Source organism: Molossus molossus, unplaced genomic scaffold (genome assembly GCF_014108415.1).
Source record: "Molossus molossus isolate mMolMol1 unplaced genomic scaffold, mMolMol1.p scaffold_m16_p_1, whole genome shotgun sequence".
NCBI lineage: Eukaryota > Metazoa > Chordata > Mammalia > Chiroptera > Molossidae > Molossus > Molossus molossus.
Window position 1 is genome coordinate 49397626 of NW_023425344.1, and position 18689 is coordinate 49416314.

Genomic DNA, 18689 nt, shown 5'->3' on the forward strand with positions numbered 1-18689 from the left:
GCTCATTAACAACCAGGAGGCATCTGCCCCACCCACTGGAAATCTTCTTACCCTGAACACCTGAGGGAGATTTTTCATTCAGCTGAATGCTATAACCCAAGGCTCATCAAGTAACTGAGACTAATAGCCACCAGGCAAAAGCTAGAGGAAAAATGAACCTTTTATTGGCCTTCAATTCTACCCAGGAAAGTGAGACTTGACAGTGATATTTAATGTGGGTCTGCCCACACTCATCCAAACCCAGTAGAGGGAGCTACAATCAGCAGAACACCAACACCCATGGGGAAAATTTGGCAGGCTCCAAAACCCACTGAGACAGCCAAAATAGTGAAACAAAGAAACAAATCCCAAATGAGAGAACAAGATAATTCTGTAGAAGAAGAGATCAATAAAATGCAATTAAGCTAGTTATCAGAGGTAAAGTTCAGAGCAATGGTAATGACGAAGCTCAACAGCATGAGTAAAGATATAAAGCATTAAAAAAAAACCAATTGGAAATGAAAAACCACCAAACAGAAATGAAGAATGACATAGCAGAAATAAAGAACCCATTGGCAGGAATAACCAGCAAAGTAGATGAAACCAGGATTGGATCAGTGAATTAGAAGACAGGATAGAAAAAAATAACCCAATCAGAGAACCAAAAAGAAAAAACAATTACAAAACAGAAGGACAGATTAAAAAAACTGTGGGACAATTGAAATGTAACAATATCTGCATCAATGGAGTGCCAGAAGAAGAAGAAAATGAGGAAGGGTAAGATAATATATTTGAAGAAATAGTGACAGGAAACTCCCCTAATGTGGTGAAGACAAAAGGCATACAAGTTCAAGAAACACAGAGAGTCCTAAGTAAGAAAAACCCAAACAGGCCCACATCAAGTCACATAATAATTAAAATGCCAAATGTTAAAGACAAAGAGAGAATCCTAAAGGCAGCAAAAGATAAGCAACAGGTTACTTACAAAGAAACACCCATAAGGCTATCCACTGATTTCTCAACAGAAACACTACAGGCCAGAAGGGAACGGCATGAGGTAATCCAGATAATGAAAAGGAGGCTCTGAATCCAAGAATACTCTATCCAGCAAGACTATCATTCAAAATAGATGGAGAGAATCGCAAAAATGGCGGCGGAGTGAACGGAGCTACACAGACCGTCTCCCAGAACCAAACTGGAATTACAACTATAACACAGACAAATCGACGGGAAAAAACAACAGAAAACCAGCTTGGGGGACCATACAACGAGGGACACCGACTCGATCCCGGTAGGCTTGCGAAGGCGCAAGACGGGGCTGGGAGCCCACGGTCGGCAGCTCGGCAGCGGCCTTAGCTGGGAGCAGTGCCCTCGGGTTACACTCCCAGGCGGCTCCACAGCGCAGCCGGGACAGAGGCTGAAACAGCCACAGCCACTCACCTTGGGCTCCGGCAGAGGGAGGGCGGACTGGACTGGAACTGTGACGGGACACGCGGGGTTTGGAGGGCGCTCAGAGCTTTGGCTGAGTGCAGCCACTCAGGACGGTGGCCACATTGCTCCTTCCCAGGGCTCTGAGGAGAGGCAGCAGCCCCTCCCTCGGAGATCCAACCCCACCCTGTGGGCCATTGAAGTGCTAATTGAGGCTCACTAACAACCAATATCTGCCCCACCCTCGTGAAAGCCCCTTGGCTGAGCACCAGAGGGAGTTTTTCAATCAACTGACAACCAAAACTCATCAATTAACCTAGACTGCTAGCCTCCAGGCAAAAAGCTAGAGGATAACAGTACCTTTCCTGGGCTGGCAACTTTAACCAGGAAAGTAAGACTTGACAGTGGTGTTCAACGTGGGTCCTCCCTCGCTCATCTAAACACAGGAGAGGGAGCCACAAACAGCAGAACACCAACACCCACAGGGAGAACTTGACAGGCTCCAAAGCCCACAGTGATAGCCAAAATGGTGAAACACAGAAACAGAAGCCAAATGAAAGAGCAAGACACCTCCACCGAAGATGAGATCAATGTGGAGCAATTAGGCATGTTAACAGAGCTAGAATTCAGAGCCATGATCTTGAGGAAGCTGAACAGCATGAGTAAGGACATAGAGACACTGAAAATAAGCCAATTGGAAATTAAAAACCAACAAGAAGAGATAAAAAATGACATTTCAGAAATGAAAAACACATTGGAAAGTTTAAAAAGCAGAGTAGGGGAAGCTGAGGACCGGATCAGTGAATTAGAAGACAGGGTAGAAAAAATCAACCAATCAGAAAAACAAAAGGAAAAAACTATTAAAAAACAGGAAGACAGCTTAAGAGAACTATGGGACAACTGGAAACGTAATAATATTCGCATCATAGGTGTCCCCGAAGAAGAAGAAAATGTGCAAGGGATAGAGAATATATTCAAAAAAATAGTGAAAGAAAACTTCCCTAATTTCGTGAAGGAAGAAGGCATTCAAGTTCAAGAAGCACAGAGAGTCCCAAGTAAGAAGAACCCAAACAGGCCCACACCAAGACACATAGTAATTAAAATGCCACAAGTTAAAGACAAAGAGAGAATCCTAAAAGCAGCAAGAGATAAGCAACAGGTTACCTACAAAGGGAACCCCATAAGGCTCTCAGCTGACTTCTCACAAGAAACACTACAGGCCAGAAAAGAATGGCATGAAGTAATCAAAGTCATGAAAAACAAGAATCTGAATCCAAGACTACTCTACCCAGCAAGGCTATCATTCAAAATAGAAGGTCAAATAAAGAGCTTCCCAGACAAAAAAAGGCTAAGGGAATACATTAGCACCAAACCAGCACTGCAAGAAATGTTAAAAGGACTGCTGTAAATAGCAGTAGAAATGGGAAGAAAAATAGAACCACACTAAACAAAAATGGCAATAAATAAGTACATATCAATAATCACCTTAAACGTTAATGGATTGAATGCTTCCATAAAGAGACACAGAGTAACTGATTGGATAAGAAAGCATGATTCATCTATATGTTGTTTACAACAGACCCACCTCTCAACAAAAGACTCACATAGATTGAAAGTGAAGGGATGGAAAAAAATTTTCCAAGCAAATGGAAAGCAAAAAAAAGCTGGGGTAGCAATTCTCATATCTGATAAAATAGATTTCAAAATGAAGACCATAACTAGAGACAAAGACGGCCACTACATAATATTGAAAGGATCTATCCAACAGGAAGATATAACCTTGATAAACATATATGCACCCAATATAGGAGCACCAAAATATATTAAAAATCTTCTGGAGGACTTCCAAGGAGAAATCGACAACAATACAATCATAGCAGGGGACTTCAACACCCCGTTGACAGCACTGGATAGATCCTCTAGGCAAAAAATTAGCAAGGAAACAGAGACTCTAAATGAAGCACTAGACCAAATGGACTTAATAGATATCTACAGAGAATTACACCCCAAAACTACAGAATACACATTCTTCTCAAGTGCACATGGGACATTCTCAAAGATAGACCACATGATAGGACACAAACTAAATCTCTACAAGTTCAAGAAGATTGAAATCATATCAAGCATCTTCTCAGATCACAATGGCATGAAACTAGAAATCAATTGCAACAAGAACATGCAAAGACATTTCAACACATGGAGGCTAAATAGCATGTTATTAAACAATGAATGGGTCACCGAGGAGATCAAGGAAGAAATTAAAAACTTCCTGGAAACCAATGAAAATGAACACACAACAACACAAAATCTATGGGATACAGCAAAAGCAGTTCTGAGAGGGAAGTTCATAGCACTACAGGCCTACCTCAAAAAACAAGAAAAATTTCTAATTGACTGTCTAACCTCACAACTTAAAGAATTAGAAAGTAAACAAAAAGAAAACCCCAGAGCAAGTAGAAGGAAGGAAATAGTAAAGATCAGAGCAGAAATAAATGACATAGAGACAAAAACAATTCAAAGGATCAATGAAACAAAGAGCTGGTTTTTCGAAAAGATAAACAAGATTGACGGACCCTTAGCTAGACTCACCAAGAAACAAAGAGAGAGAACCCAAATACACAAAATCAGAAATGAAAGAGGAGAAGTAACAACCAACACCACGGAAATACAAAAGATCGTTAACAACTACTATGAACAACTATATGGCAACAAATTCGACAATCTAAGCGAAATGGACAAATTTCTAGAAACACACAGTCTCCCAAAACTATTCCCGGAAGAGATAGAAAACTTGAACAGACCAATAACAACCAAGGAAATTGAAGAGGTAATCAAGACTCTCCCAGCAAACAAAAGCCCAGGCCCAGATGGTTTCACGGGGGAGTTTTACCGAACATTCAAAAAAGAACTAACACCCATTCTCCTCAAACTATTTCAAAAAATTCAAGAAGAAGGAAGACTTCCAAACACGTTCTATGAGGCCAGCATAATTCTAATTCCAAAACCAGAAAAAGACACTACGAAGAAAGAAAACTACAGGCCAATATCCCTGATGAACATAGACGTCAAAATCCTGAACAAAATATTAGCAAATTGGATCCAGAAGTACATCAAAAAAATTATTCACCATGACCAAGTGGGATTCATTCCAGGGATGCAAGGCTGGTACAATATTCGCAAATCAATAAACGTGATACACCACATCAACAAAATGAAGAATAAAAACCACATGATCATATCAATAGATGCTGAAAAAGCATTAGACAAAATCCAGCATCCATTTCTGATAAAAACGCTCAGCAATGTAGGAATAGAGGGATCATATCTCGACATAATAAAGGCCATATATGAAAGACCTACAGCCAACATCATACTCAATGGACAGAAACTAAAAACATTTCCATTAAGAACAGGAACAAGACAGGAATGTCCACTTTCGCCACTCTTATTTAACATTGTACTGGAAGTCTTAGCCACAGCAATCAGACATGAAGAAAAAATAAAAGGGATCCAAATTGGAAAGGAGGAAGTGAAACTGTCATTATTTGCAGATGACATGATATTGTACATAGAAAACCCTAAAGACTCCATCAAAAATCTATTAGACTTAATAAATGAATTTGGCAAAGTAGCAGGATACAAAATTAACGTCAAGAAATCGACGGCATTCTTGTACATCAATGATGAACTCACAGAAAGAGAAACTGAAAAAACAATCCCATTTACCATCGCGCCAAAAAAATTACGATACCTAGGAATAAACTTAACCAAAGAAGTAAAGGACCTATTTGCAGAAAACTACAGGTCATTGAAAAAAGAAATAGAGGAAGATATAAAAAAGTGGAAGCACATACCCTGTTCATGGATTGGAAGAATTAACATCATTAAAATGTCCATACTACCCAAAGCAATCTATAGATTCAATGCAATCCCCATCAAAATACCAACGACATATTTCATAGAACTAGAACAAATACTTCAAAAGTTCATATGGAACCAAAAAAGACCCCCGAATAGCCACAGCAATCTTGAAAAAGAAGAACAAAGTAGGTGGGATCACAATACCAGATATCAGGTTATACTACAAAGCGACTGTAACCAAAACAGCCTGGTACTGGCACAAGAACAGGCATATAGACCAGTGGAACAGAACTGAAAACCCAGAAATGGACCCAAGGCAATACGGTCAATTAATATTGGACAAAGGTGGCAAGAGCATACAGTGGAGTAAAGACAGCCTCTTTAATAAATGGTGTTGGGAAAATTGGACAGCTACATGCAAAAAAATGAAACTAGACCATCAACTTACACCATACACAAAAATAAACTCGAAATGGATAAAAGACTTAAATGTGACCCGTGAATCCATAAAACTTCTAGAAGAAAATGTAGGCAACAAAATTTCGGACATCATACGGAGCAGAATTTTCACTGATACATCACCTAAGGCAACAGAAATAAAGGAGAAAATGAACACCTGGGACTACATCAAACTAAAAAGCTTCTGCACAGCAAAAGAAACAATCATCAAAATGGAAAGGCAACCCACTGTATGGGAGAACATCATTGCCAATGATGTATCAGATAAGGGGTTAATTTCCAATATATAGAGAGTGCTCATACAACTCCACAAAAGGAAGACAAAGAACCCAATTAAAAAATGGGCAGAGGAGATGAATAGACACCTCTCCAAACAGGACATACAAATGGCCAAGAGACATATGAAGAAATGCTCAACATCACTAATCATCAGAGAGATGCAAATTAAAACAACAATGAGGTATCACCTCACACCTGTCAGAATGGCCGCCATCCACAAATCATCAAACAACAAATGTTGGCGAGGGTGTGGAGAAAAGGGGTCTCTAATACACTGCTGGTGGGAATGCAGACTGGTGCAGCCGCTATGGAAAACAATATGGTGCTACCTCAAAAAATTAAAAATTGAACTTCCATTTGACCCAGTGATCCCACTGCTGGGAATATACCCTAAGAAGCCTGAAACACCAATCAGGAAGAATATATGTACCCGCATGTTCATAGCAACACTATTTACAATAGCTAAGATCTGGAAACAGCCCAAGTGTCCACCAGTAGACGAATGGATAAAAAAGCTGTGGTACATATACACAATGGAGTACTATGCAGCGGTAAGAAAGAAAGATCTCTTATCCTTTGAGACGACATGGAGGGACCTGGAAAGTATTATCCTAAGTGAAAGAAGCCAAGCAGAAAAAGACAAATACCACATGATCTCACTTATATACGGAATATAATGAAGATAACAGTCTGAGGAATACAGTAGACCCAGACACATGGAAGTAGGGCACAGACTGACATCCCTCAGAAGAGGGGATGGGGGGTGGGGGGGGTGGGAAGAGATAAACCACAGAACTTATATGCAGGTATGCATGACCAATGGACATGGACAACTAAGCCGGGGACAGGGTGGAGGGGGGGTAGGGTGGGGGGTGCCAATGGGGTAAAAAGGTAAAATATCTGTAACAAAAAATAAATAAAAATTCATAATAATAATAAAAAAAAATAGATGGAGAAGTAAAGCATTTCCCAGACAAATGAAAGGCTAAGAGAATATATTAACACCAAACCAGCACTGCAAGAAATGTTAAAAGGACTGCTGTAATTAGCAGAATAGGAAAAAATATATAATCACAATAAACAAAAATGGCAATAAATAAGTATATATCAATAATAACATTAAATGTAAATGGATTAAATGTTCCAATCTAATGATACAGATTAGCTGAATGAGTAAGAAAGCATGACTTATATATATGTTGTCTACAAGGACCCACCCCACAACAAAAGATTCACATAGGTTAAATGGGAAGGGATGGAAAAAAATTTTTCCAAACAAAAAGAAAAGGAAAAAGAGCTGAGGTAGCAATACTCATATCAAATAAAATAGGCTTCAAAATGAAGCCCATAACTAAAGACAAAAAGAGGCAACTACATACTATTGAAAGGATCTATTTAACAGGAGAATATAACCTGGGTAAACATATATGCACCCAATATAGGAGCACCAAAATACATTTTAAAACTTCGGGAGGACTTCAAAGGAGAAATCGACAGCAATACAATCATAACAGGGGACTTCAACACCCCGCTGACCTCACTGGATAGATCATCTAGACAAAAAATTAACAAGGAAGCAGAGAAGCTAAATGATACACTAGATCAAATGGATTGAATAGATATCTATAGATAATTACACCCCAAAACTGCAGAATTCACATTCTTCTCAAGTGCACATGGGACATTCTCAAAGATAGACCACATGTTAGGACACAAAATAAATCTCTGCAAGTTCAAGAAGACTGAAATCATATCAAGCATCTTCTTAGATCACAATAGCATGAAACTAGAAATCAATTGCAACAAAAACATTCAAACACATGGAGGCTAAATAACATGTTATTAAACAATGTATAAGTTACCAAGGAGATTAAGGAAGAAATAATAAGCCAATGAAAATAAACACAGAACAACACAAAATCTATGGGACTCAGCAAAAGAAGTCCTGAGAGGGAAGTTCATAGCACTACAGGTCTATCTCAAGAAACAACAAAAAATTTTCTAATTGACTATCTACCCTCACAATTTAAAGAACTAGAAAGCAAACAAAAAGAAAAACCCAGAGCAAGTATGAGGGAAGAAATAGTAAAGGTCAGAGCAGAAATAAATGACATAGAGACTAAAAAAACAATTTTAAAGATCAATGAAACAAAGAGCTGGTTCTTGAAAAGATAAACAAGATTGATGGACCCTTAGCTAGACTCATCAAGGAACAAAGAGAGAGGACCAAATAAACAAGTACAGAAATGAAAGAGGAGAAGTAACAACTGAGGCCACAGAAATACATTGGATCATTAACAAATACTATGAATAATTATGCGCCAACAAATTGGACAATCTAGGTGAAATGGACAAATTTCTAAAATCACACAGCTTCCCAAAACTGAATGGGAAGAAATAGAAAACTTGAACAGACCAAGAACAACAAAGAAAATGGAAGATGTAATCAAGAAACTCCCAGCAAGAAAAAGCCTGGGCCCAAAAGTCTTCATGGGGGAGTTTTACTGAACATTCAAAGAAGATCTAACACCCATTTTCCTCAAATTATTATAAAAAAATCTAAGAAGAAGGAAGACTTCTAAATTAGTTTTATGAGGCCAGCATAATCCTAACTCCAAAATCAGATACAGACACTACAAAGAAAGAAAACTACAGGTCAATATCCCTGATGACCATAGATGCCAAAATCCTTACAGAAATATGAGCAAATCAGATCTAGAAATATATTTAAAAAGTTATTCACCATGACCAAGTGAAATTCATCCCAGGAATGCAAGGCTGGTACAATATTTGAAAATCAATAAATGTGATACACCACATCAACAAAATGAAAGGTAAAAAGCATATGATTATATAAATGGATGCTAAAAAGCATTCAACAAAACCCAGCACCAATTTCTGATAAAAATGCTCAGCACTGTGGGAACAGAGGGATCAAATCTTGACATAATAAAGGCCATATATGAAAAACTTACAGCCAACATTATACTCAATGGGCACAAACTAAAAGAATTTTCCTTAAGAACAGGAACAAGATAGGGATGCCCACTTTCACCACTCTTATTTAACATAGTACTGGAAGTCTTAGCCACAGCAATTAGACATGAAGAAAGAACAGAAGGGATCCAAATTGGAAAGGAGAAAGTGAAACTGTCATTATTTGCAGATGATATGATATTGTGCATAGAAAACACTAAAGACCGTCAAATCTATAGATTTACTGAATGAATCTGGCAAAGTAGCAGGATACAAAATTAACATCAAGAAATTGATGGCATTTTTATACACCAATAATGAACTCACAGAAGAGAAACTAAAGAAACAATCCTATTTATCATTATGGCAACAACAACAACAAAATAATAATAAGATACCTGGGAATAAACTTAACCAAAGAAGTATAGGAGCTATTTGCATATAACTGTAGGACACTGAAAAAAAAATGGAGGAAACTATAAAAAAGTGGAAGCATAATCCTTGTTCCTGGATTGGAAGAATTATCATCATTAGAATGTCCACACTACCCAATGCAACCTATAGATTTAAAGCAATCCCCATTAAGATACCAATGACATATTTCACAGAAATAGAACAAATACTCTAAAAGTTTATATAGATCAAAAAGAGACCCCAAATAGCCACAGAAATATTGAAAAAGAAGAACAAAGTAGGAGAGATCACAGTACTGGATATCAGGTTACACTACAAAGCCATTGTAATCAAAACAGCCTGGTACTGGCACAAGAACAGGCATATAGACCAGTGGAACAGAACAGAGAACCCAGATATAGACCCAAGACATTATGCTCAATTAATATTTGACAAAGGAGGCAAGAGCATACAATGGAGTAAAGACAGCCTCTTTTATAAATGGTGCTGGGAAAATTGGACAGCTACACGCAAAAAAGTGAAACTAGACCATCAACTTACACCATACACAAGAATAAACTCAAAATTAATAGATGACTTAAATGTCACTCATGAATCCATAAAAATCCTAGAAGAAAATGTAGGCAACAAAATTTCAGACATCATACACAGCAGAATTTTCACTGATACATCACCTAAGGCAATGGAAACAAAGGAGAAAATGAACACATGGGACTACATCAAATTCAAAAGCTTCTGCACAGTAAAAGATACAATCATCAAAATGGAAAAGCTACCTACTGTACAGCAGAGCATAATTGCCAATGATATATCAGATAAGGGGTTAATTTCCAATATATAGAGAGAATGCTCATACAACTCAACAAAAGGAAGACAAAGAACCCAATTAAAAAATGGGCAGAGGAACTAAATAGACACCTCTCCAAACAAGACATACAAGTAGCTAAGAGACATATTAAGAAATGCTGAACATTGCTAATCATCTGAGAGATGCAAATTAAAACAATAAGGAGGTATCACCTCACACCTGTCAGAATGGCCGCCATCAACAAATCATCAAACAACAAGTGTTGGCGAGGGTGTGGAGAAAAGGGGACTCTAGTACACTGCTGGTGGTGCAGCCATTATGGAAAACAATATGGTGTTACCTCAAAAAATTAAAAATTGAACTGCCATTTGACCCAGTGATCCCACTTCTACAAATATATCCTAAGAAGCCTGAAACACCAATCACAAAGAATATATGTACCCCCGTGTTTGTAACAGCACTATTTACAATAGCTAAGATCTGGAAACAGCCCAAATGTCCATCAGTAGACAAATGGATAAAAAAGCAGTGGTACATATACACAATGGAGTACTACCCAGCTGTAAGAAAGAAAGATCTCTTATCCTTTGAGACTACATGGAGGCACCTGGAAAGTATTATCCTAAGTGAAACAAGCCAAACAGAGAAAGACAAGTATCATATGATCTCACTTATTTGTGGAATATAATGAACATAACAGTCTGAGGAATGGGGTAGTCCCAGACACGTGGAAGTGGGGTACAGACTGACAATCCCCAGAAAACGGGGTTTGATAAATGACAGAACTTATATGCATGTATGCATGAACAATGGACATGGACAACAAAGCTGGGGACAGGGTGGGGAGGGAGCGGGAGGCAGGAATCAGTGGAAGGAAAAGGAGAAACATCTGTAACAAAAATAAATTTATTAAAAAAAACAAATATTTGTTGTTTTGGTATATTTCAAAATCTTTTGTTGCTTTTCATTTTGAAATATGTTATAGATTTTGAATTTATACCATATCAAAGCTTTAAATTACTTTGTAATTATAAATCTTAGTGTGGAGAGTAAGAAAAGGGTTGAGTAAGGTATGGATTTTGGGGGTAAACTTTCCAAGGGGTATTCTGATCTGTGAATTTAACTGTTCATCTTAATTGTAAAACTGTTTTTGTCCATTGATAGATATGCTTTGCTGAACACCATATGAATTTAATTTACCTCATATTTTTTGCAAGAAGAAACCTTGGTTTAGTAAGAACCATTTCACTCCAGTGACTTTTAGAACTGCGGTGTTCCTGTCTAGTGAACCTAAATCACTTGGATTGAGGGATGGAGGGCTAGCTGGACTGGACAAAAGAGTCTCCTGAGATTGTTTCTGTACTGGAGAGTACCTACTGGATAACTGGGAAAAATTACCTTGGCTTTGATTTTACATCAGTCAAAAAAGGGGAGGTTGTTGTATATAATCTCTTAAATCCTTCCAGGTTTTAATAGCTATAATCCTAGCATTAGTTTCAATAATTTCTAACAAGTTTGCCTTCCATTTCCATGATTGCATGAAGTAATGCCTCCCACACATTCCCTCTTTGTCAAATAAATATACTAACAAATCAACAACTTTATTCTGATAGGGGTAGATTCCTGTTAATATATGTTTTCATTTTATTGTTGTATCATGAAGATTTCACTGAGAGAATATGATTAAGCATTTGCAAAAACTTTGTTTTAATCATGTTTTTGCATTAAAAACTAACCTTTTAGTTCTTTCTTGTGGTACATAAAATTCCATCAATATCCCACAGTGGTTATGTGCCGTACTATTTTCTGTCAGCCTAATGAATTCTACCTGTCTTTTAGAACAATGAGTCAAACAAATTAAAAGGTTTTTTTTCCTCTATAAAAATATGTGAATATTATTAGAGTATTCACAGCATAAAAGTCAAGGTCCAGGTTTTTGTATTTTTAACCACAATATATTTGCAAAACTCACAAAGCAAGAGTATTGATAAATAAAAATGCTAACACTGTAAAAAAAACTTTACAATCTTAATTCATTTTCAGCATCATCTGTACTGATACAAATTTACAATAATGTGCTTTGCACTTTTTGGAGCAAGTTTTAAACATTCTTTGACAATTCAACTTTATTGCTCAACAAGAAAGCCTCATACCAATGCCATGAGGTAGATGGCTTAATGTCCCATTTGGTAGGTGGGAATCTTGAGGAAAAGCTATTATTGCATAATTCCTACAACACCATTCAATAGGTCAGACATAATCAAACTAGAAATAGTACATATGAATTCTGTTTTAAAAATCTACTTCTCGCCCTGGCTGGTTTGACTCAGTGGTTAGAGCATCAGCCTGCGGACCAGAGGGTTCCGGGTTTGGTTCCCGCCAAGGGCACATACCTCAGTTGCAGTTTGTCCCCGGCCCTGGTTGGGGTTGTGTGGGTGGCAACCAGTCGATGTGTCTCTCTCACATCAATGTTTTTCTCTCTTTCTTTCTCCCTCTCTCCTTCCCGTTCTATCTGAAGATACATGCAAGAAAATGTCCTTGAGTGAGGATAAAAAAAAAGGAAAAAAAATCCACTTCATTTCTTAAATTTATTTATGGACTTTTGAATTTATTCCACTCATTTGTGTTAAAATGTTATTGAATTGAATTGAATTAAATTGAATATAGAATTATTTAATCAGTATATATTGTTTCACAGACACATATGCAAAAGGTTATCACAGCCTTCTGAAATATAAATATAGCTACACAGAAGCACATATCCATTGTAATAGAACTTACATAGTAGACAGTATATATATATATTTTATGGACAATATATATATATTTTATATATTATAATATATAATATATATATTTTGTAGACAGATTTATCTTCCTGTTTCTACCAGAGGCTGTGATTAACTTTAATATAAAAAAAGGTCTTTCAAACACATCTTGAATATGCTAAATATTCTCCCAGAAGCTTTGGATGTTTCTCTGCATAAAGAAAGAAGTGTAAAGATTTAAGTTTTCACTTTGCTTTTTCTGTTGATATTTAGTTATTAGTAGTCATCAACTCAGAAATTTGGTGTCATTTTCTTTTTAAAGGAAAGTGTGCATTGATGATCCTTTTCTGTTCATGATATATCTTAATATTTCGATGCAAATACGTAGGTGATTTTTTTTTAGCTATATTTATCGTATTTACATATATTACATATAAACACATACACATAAATTAACAAAACTTTCAGTCATTAAAGAAATAGAGAGGCTAAATGTTTCTCTGGTAAATCAGAGCAACAAATCTAGCACTTGAGGTCTCGCATTGGAGGCCTGGAAATGAATACAGCTACATCTCTGTAGTCACAACCCTGAGGCCAGATGGCCATGCACCCTGTATTTTGAATGAAGTCTGTTTCTAGACATCGTTCAAAATATATTAATGAGATATAAAAAAAAGTGATTTTGAAAATCTAGTGTCAGCTAATATTTTTACAATGTAATTGAAAGTATTCCAAAATTGATTATATGACTTTAAAGAAGCAAGGGACAGTTTTTAAAAAGTATATTGTTTTATTGAGTCCAAGGCACACTAATAATAATTAATAGTAGTCCATATTATTGGCCTACTGTGTGCAGCCACTATTCCAAGTACTTTCTTTACTCATATTAGTGCATTTAATCCTCATAACAATCATATGAGTAGGCACCATTTTAACTCCCACGTTAAGAAACCTGTACAAGGACAAACAGCTCATATGAGGCACAGCCACTGTTGAAGCTCAGCAGCCTGATTCAAAAGCCGGGGCTTCTCCGCCACTAGATTTGGGGCTGATTTAAGCTTCAAAGTCATTTACTCACTTGACAAATTAGGTTAATTTATCTTAAAACTCACATAAGCATTCCTTTCAATTATAGCAAACATTTTTATAGTGTATGATATAGATATGCCAAGCACTGTCCTAAGTGCTTTACACAGATCAGCTCTCTCAATCTGCCATTCTGATAGATACAGAACCCATCAGATGGCTGAAGACTTGCAGGAGCACCAGTTACCATATACTGATGTAGATATTTCTAAATAAATAATTGGACAGCTCATGCCATCAAAAATCTAGAGTGTTTCTCCTGTTATTAATAATTTGAAACCAACTCTGCTAGCCTAGGTCCCATCAGTTCTTTTTATCCTCCTTTTACCCAATGGAAAATGTTCTCAAGAGTCTATTTTATTCTCCTTTTTGGCCTAAAGCAACTGATGATGCTGTTAAAAAATAAATCATAACTGCATATTAACAATATGATACGTACCCTGAAGCTAGTGCTTTTGTGTTTATAACAATGTTAACAGCAAGTTCAGATACATTTCAACATCTTTTAAATGACAACTCTTATGGTTAATGATAATGTTCTCTATTATTACTTAAAAACCCAGGTTAGAGTTCACGTTATATTGCAAATCCCATGCTTCTCCAGTCTAGCCACTGAGTGTCCAATCATCAGTGCTAGAAGAATAAAGTTCTGAATCCTCAGGGAAGGCTGTTCGATTTTTTGCTAGAAGAATCCCAAGTGCTCCAGGTAAGATTTTGGCAGCCTCAACAGCTCTTCATATCTTGTGGGAAATGACGGTCCTCATCTTCCTTTGAGGAAAATCATTTATAAATATTCATCTTATTAATAATTAATACAAACAGTTTCCCTTGTGAATGAGAAGTCAGTGCTACCGGTCATTTGCTGTGTCTTCTTCCCTCAGAGTAGAGTTCGGTCACAAAGGCCACCTCATAATATTGGATTGGTTTGAGTGTGAAGGACTTCTTGACTTTCAGCAAAAGCACTGATCCAAACCACGTGAATATAAATAATATACAATATGCAGGAGTTCTAGCTCTGTGTGACAAGGATATAATTCACCGACATTTCACACTATATACCAGTTTTTGAAGCAATCCAGTTTCGATACTGAGTAACTCTTGTGTAGACGCCAGGTTTTTTGGGAAGAGCACACGATTGTCCCCAACTTACTATACCAATAAGGTACCAGATATCATGATTATCATAAACCAGAGGTCCACCAGAATCACCCTGGAGAAACAAAAAAAAATATTTAAAATTGTTAACTCTGATTGAGTAGAAAGGTCATTGCAGCCATCTCTCTTCCACAGGAAAAAAGAAAATGGGTACAAAGAACATGTTAAGCTTTAAAGTGTATTGCTTTCTAAAAATACTAACACTCATATGAAGTGGTTACATTATTTTAGGTTCAGTATTCTTGGATTTTTTTGTTAGTTTGTTAGATATTTTATGCATTGGTTAGTAAGCATGTATATAAAATATTTAATATAAGGCTAGTATATGTGCATAGATAAGGGATAAGGAAAGTGGAATGGCTTCTAGTCCTCTGGCTTGTTTAACAGAATGAAAGGGGATGCCATTCACAGAGGTACAAAACATAGGAAAAAGATCAGATGAAGAGAGGGATAAGAGCAGAACCAGGTGTAAGATTTTGAATGAGATGCCTTTGAATTATCCAAGTGGAATAGGATATACAGGGGTGGGCAAAAATAGGTATTGTTTAAGTATCCCCTTTCATTGGTCATTGGTCAAACTACAAGCCATCACTACCTAAAAGATAAATCACAAGTAAGAATATTAAATAATAAAAATAAGAAGAATAAGAAGACAAATAATATAAATAAAAATGATATAATAATTAATAAATAATTAATAATACAAGTATAAACTCTTGCATACTCACAACTGTAAATCTACTTTGCCCACTCCTGCATAAGTCTTGAAATAAAAGTTGAGTTTGAGGAAATACATAAGTCTGGAGATTGTGGTCTAAAAGTATACATTTATGAATCATCTGCCAAAAGATGATAATGAAACTATGGAAGAGAAATAGATCCTCTACAGAGAAAGTATAGAGTAAAAAGAGGAACAGACATAGGGTATGCTAAAATTTAATGTCTGGGATTAAGAGAATGATCCTGCAAAAGAGAAAAGGAGCAGACAGAGATCTAGGAAGAAAATCATTGCAAGGTAAGGGAAGACAATATTTCAGGAACGAGGGAGTGGTAGGCATTGTTAAATGCTATTAAGAGGTTAAAAAAAAAGACCAAAAATCATTTGTGGGGGGTCACAGGTGCATAATTGAAAACCTGAGGAAGAGCTATTTTTCACGAAGTGATGGAACAGAAATCATATAGAAATGGTGTGAGAAATTAGTGGAGTAGGGGGAGAAGATTGAGACCATGGGTATAGACAGGTTCCCAAATATTTGATGGTAAAGAGAACAGGGTGCTAGCTGAAGGCACTATGGGTCAAGAAAGAGTTATTTGTTTGTTTTTCCTAACTTGAGAGATCTAAATGGAGAAGGATCTAGTTACAAAAGAAATGTGTACTATGAAAAGAGTGAGAGAACATAATTGCTAGGGAAAACTTTTCCAAAATGCCAACAAGAAGAGGAACCTGAGCAGAGAAGCAATCAGTGTTAGAGAAGAGGCAGCTTCCCTGTTGTGACCTAAACTAAAGGTGGATAAAGTGGGTCCAGATGAAGGCAGGTCTGCATGTCTGATTCTGGGAAGATGGGGGAACTTCCCCTCTTATGACTACTAGTTTTCTTTGAAAATTGGGAAACAAAATTATCAGTTGAGAATAAAGCGGTAGAAAAAAAACCCACAGAAGCGAGGAATGTGGGAAATGTTTGGAGAATTCAGAGAAAGTTAGATTTGGAAAAGAAAAACATAAACAGTAAAATTGTCAGTTTTGTTATCTGGAAACTTGAGTGGAACCAATGTGTTGCTATTTTTTTTTTTTTTTTCGAGGAGCATTTGACTTCCCAGGTTCCAGCAGAGAGAGAGAGAGAGAGAGAGAGAGATTGGATAGTTGAGTTCTAGGTTTGGGACTTTGTCAGACAGAAGAAACCCTGGAAACAGAGAGCAACAGGTGAACTTGGCATATTAGCAAAACTGTTTAAAAAATAAGAGTTAAACCAAAGAACTTCTATGCATGTATGCATAACCAGTGGACACAGGCAATAGTTTGGAGAAAGCAGGAATGGGTTAGGAGCAGGGAGGAGGGAGTCAATTGGAGAAAAGAAGCGGGGGGGGCATCTGTAATACTTTCAACAGTAAAGATTAAAAAATGATAAATATGAAATAAATAATAAATAAAAATGAGAGATAATAAAATCTGAACTGGACAAATGGATGGTGGGAGAAAGGGAATAGATAATGAAATGTGAGAAAATAGAGAAGCAATAGTCTACAGGTCTCTTTTAAGTTGAAGAAAAGTAATATTTTGTTCAGCTAACAAATAGTTGTGCCAAGCACTGTTTTAGGTGTTGGTAATACAGCAGTAAACAAAATAGACCCCTCAAAATCTGTGCTTCATGGAGTTTATATTCTAGTTTAGTGGGAGAGACAGACAATAAATCAGCTAAATATAATATATTGGGTACTGGGTGGTGATAAAAGCTAAAGATAAAAATAAACCAGAGAAGGGACACAAAGAACATATGTGTAGGTTGTGTGTGTTTTAGGGTAGGGGTTGGTATGCTGGGGTGTAACACAGAGTGTGGCCAAGGGGGCAGGAGTAGTTGACAAGCAGGCAGAAAGGATTAGGAGGAGTGTTAAATAGGAAAAATTTGAGAATTAATGTTTATGTAGTTGGAACAGTTTTTGGTGACAAGGTTCAAGATGTGACTGAAATGAGGTAAAGATCACTGGAAATTAGGAGCTCTAGGAATTAAAAGTCCAGCATTCAAATGGATCAGTGTTAATACTGCAGGGCTTGGAGTGGAGAGGAAACCTGTTTCAGGTGTCAAAATCATTAAAGAATGAGACCAAGGAGAGAGACTCCGAGGTGGGAGATGAAACAAGATCCATGAGAGATGATGACAGAGCTGAAGGAAGCAGTCTTCAGAGGAGAGGTTTTTGTGTCTCTTTGTTTTCATTTGTTTAAGATAATAACAGTAGACAATAAGAGTAATTGTGTGAACTAGAAATAGAAGCAATAGACTTTAGTTTCCTAATTTGTAATATAATTGTAGTACTGGTTCAATCTCAAATAAAATAATGCATAAAAAGTACTCAGCACTTTGATTGGCACACAGTAAACATTCAATTATCATACTTTTTATTATGATTATTAACTAAACTGGGTCCTTGGTGAAATAGTTGTCACGTTTTTTTTCTCCCAAGTGAAATATATGCTAAATTTAGAAATAGCTAATGGAAACTTTCCTTTTAAAGTTTTGACCTTGACTTTGCACTTACCTTACATGCATCTACTTTTCCTTCCATGAATCCAGCACATAACATCCCTGGCATGATCATGCCATCATACACATCCTTTCTGTTACACACATCACTGCTTATAGTTTCCACCCTGGCTTGCCGAAGTTTATTTTGTGTAGGTCCTATTACACAAACACACAAACAAAAAACATGTTCTTCAACTACAATTGTGTCTAAGGTATGGAAGACAATAAATTGTATAT

The 18689-nt window shown here is 36.8% G+C and overlaps 1 protein-coding gene across 1 annotated transcript in view; it reads right to left on the bottom strand.

Annotated features, from left to right (window-relative positions):
• Positions 1–14914: 14914 nt before the first annotated feature.
• LOC118643943 (transmembrane protease serine 11F) overlaps positions 14915–18689 on the bottom strand; it is a 63263-nt gene continuing 59488 nt past the window's right edge. The window contains exons 9-10 of the mRNA XM_036282268.1: positions 18466–18608; positions 14915–15268 (exon numbers count right to left, since the gene is read on the bottom strand). Coding sequence (XP_036138161.1) covers positions 15110–15268; positions 18466–18608 — 302 coding nt within the window. The 3' untranslated portion in view covers positions 14915–15109. The remainder of the gene's footprint in view (positions 15269–18465; positions 18609–18689) is intronic.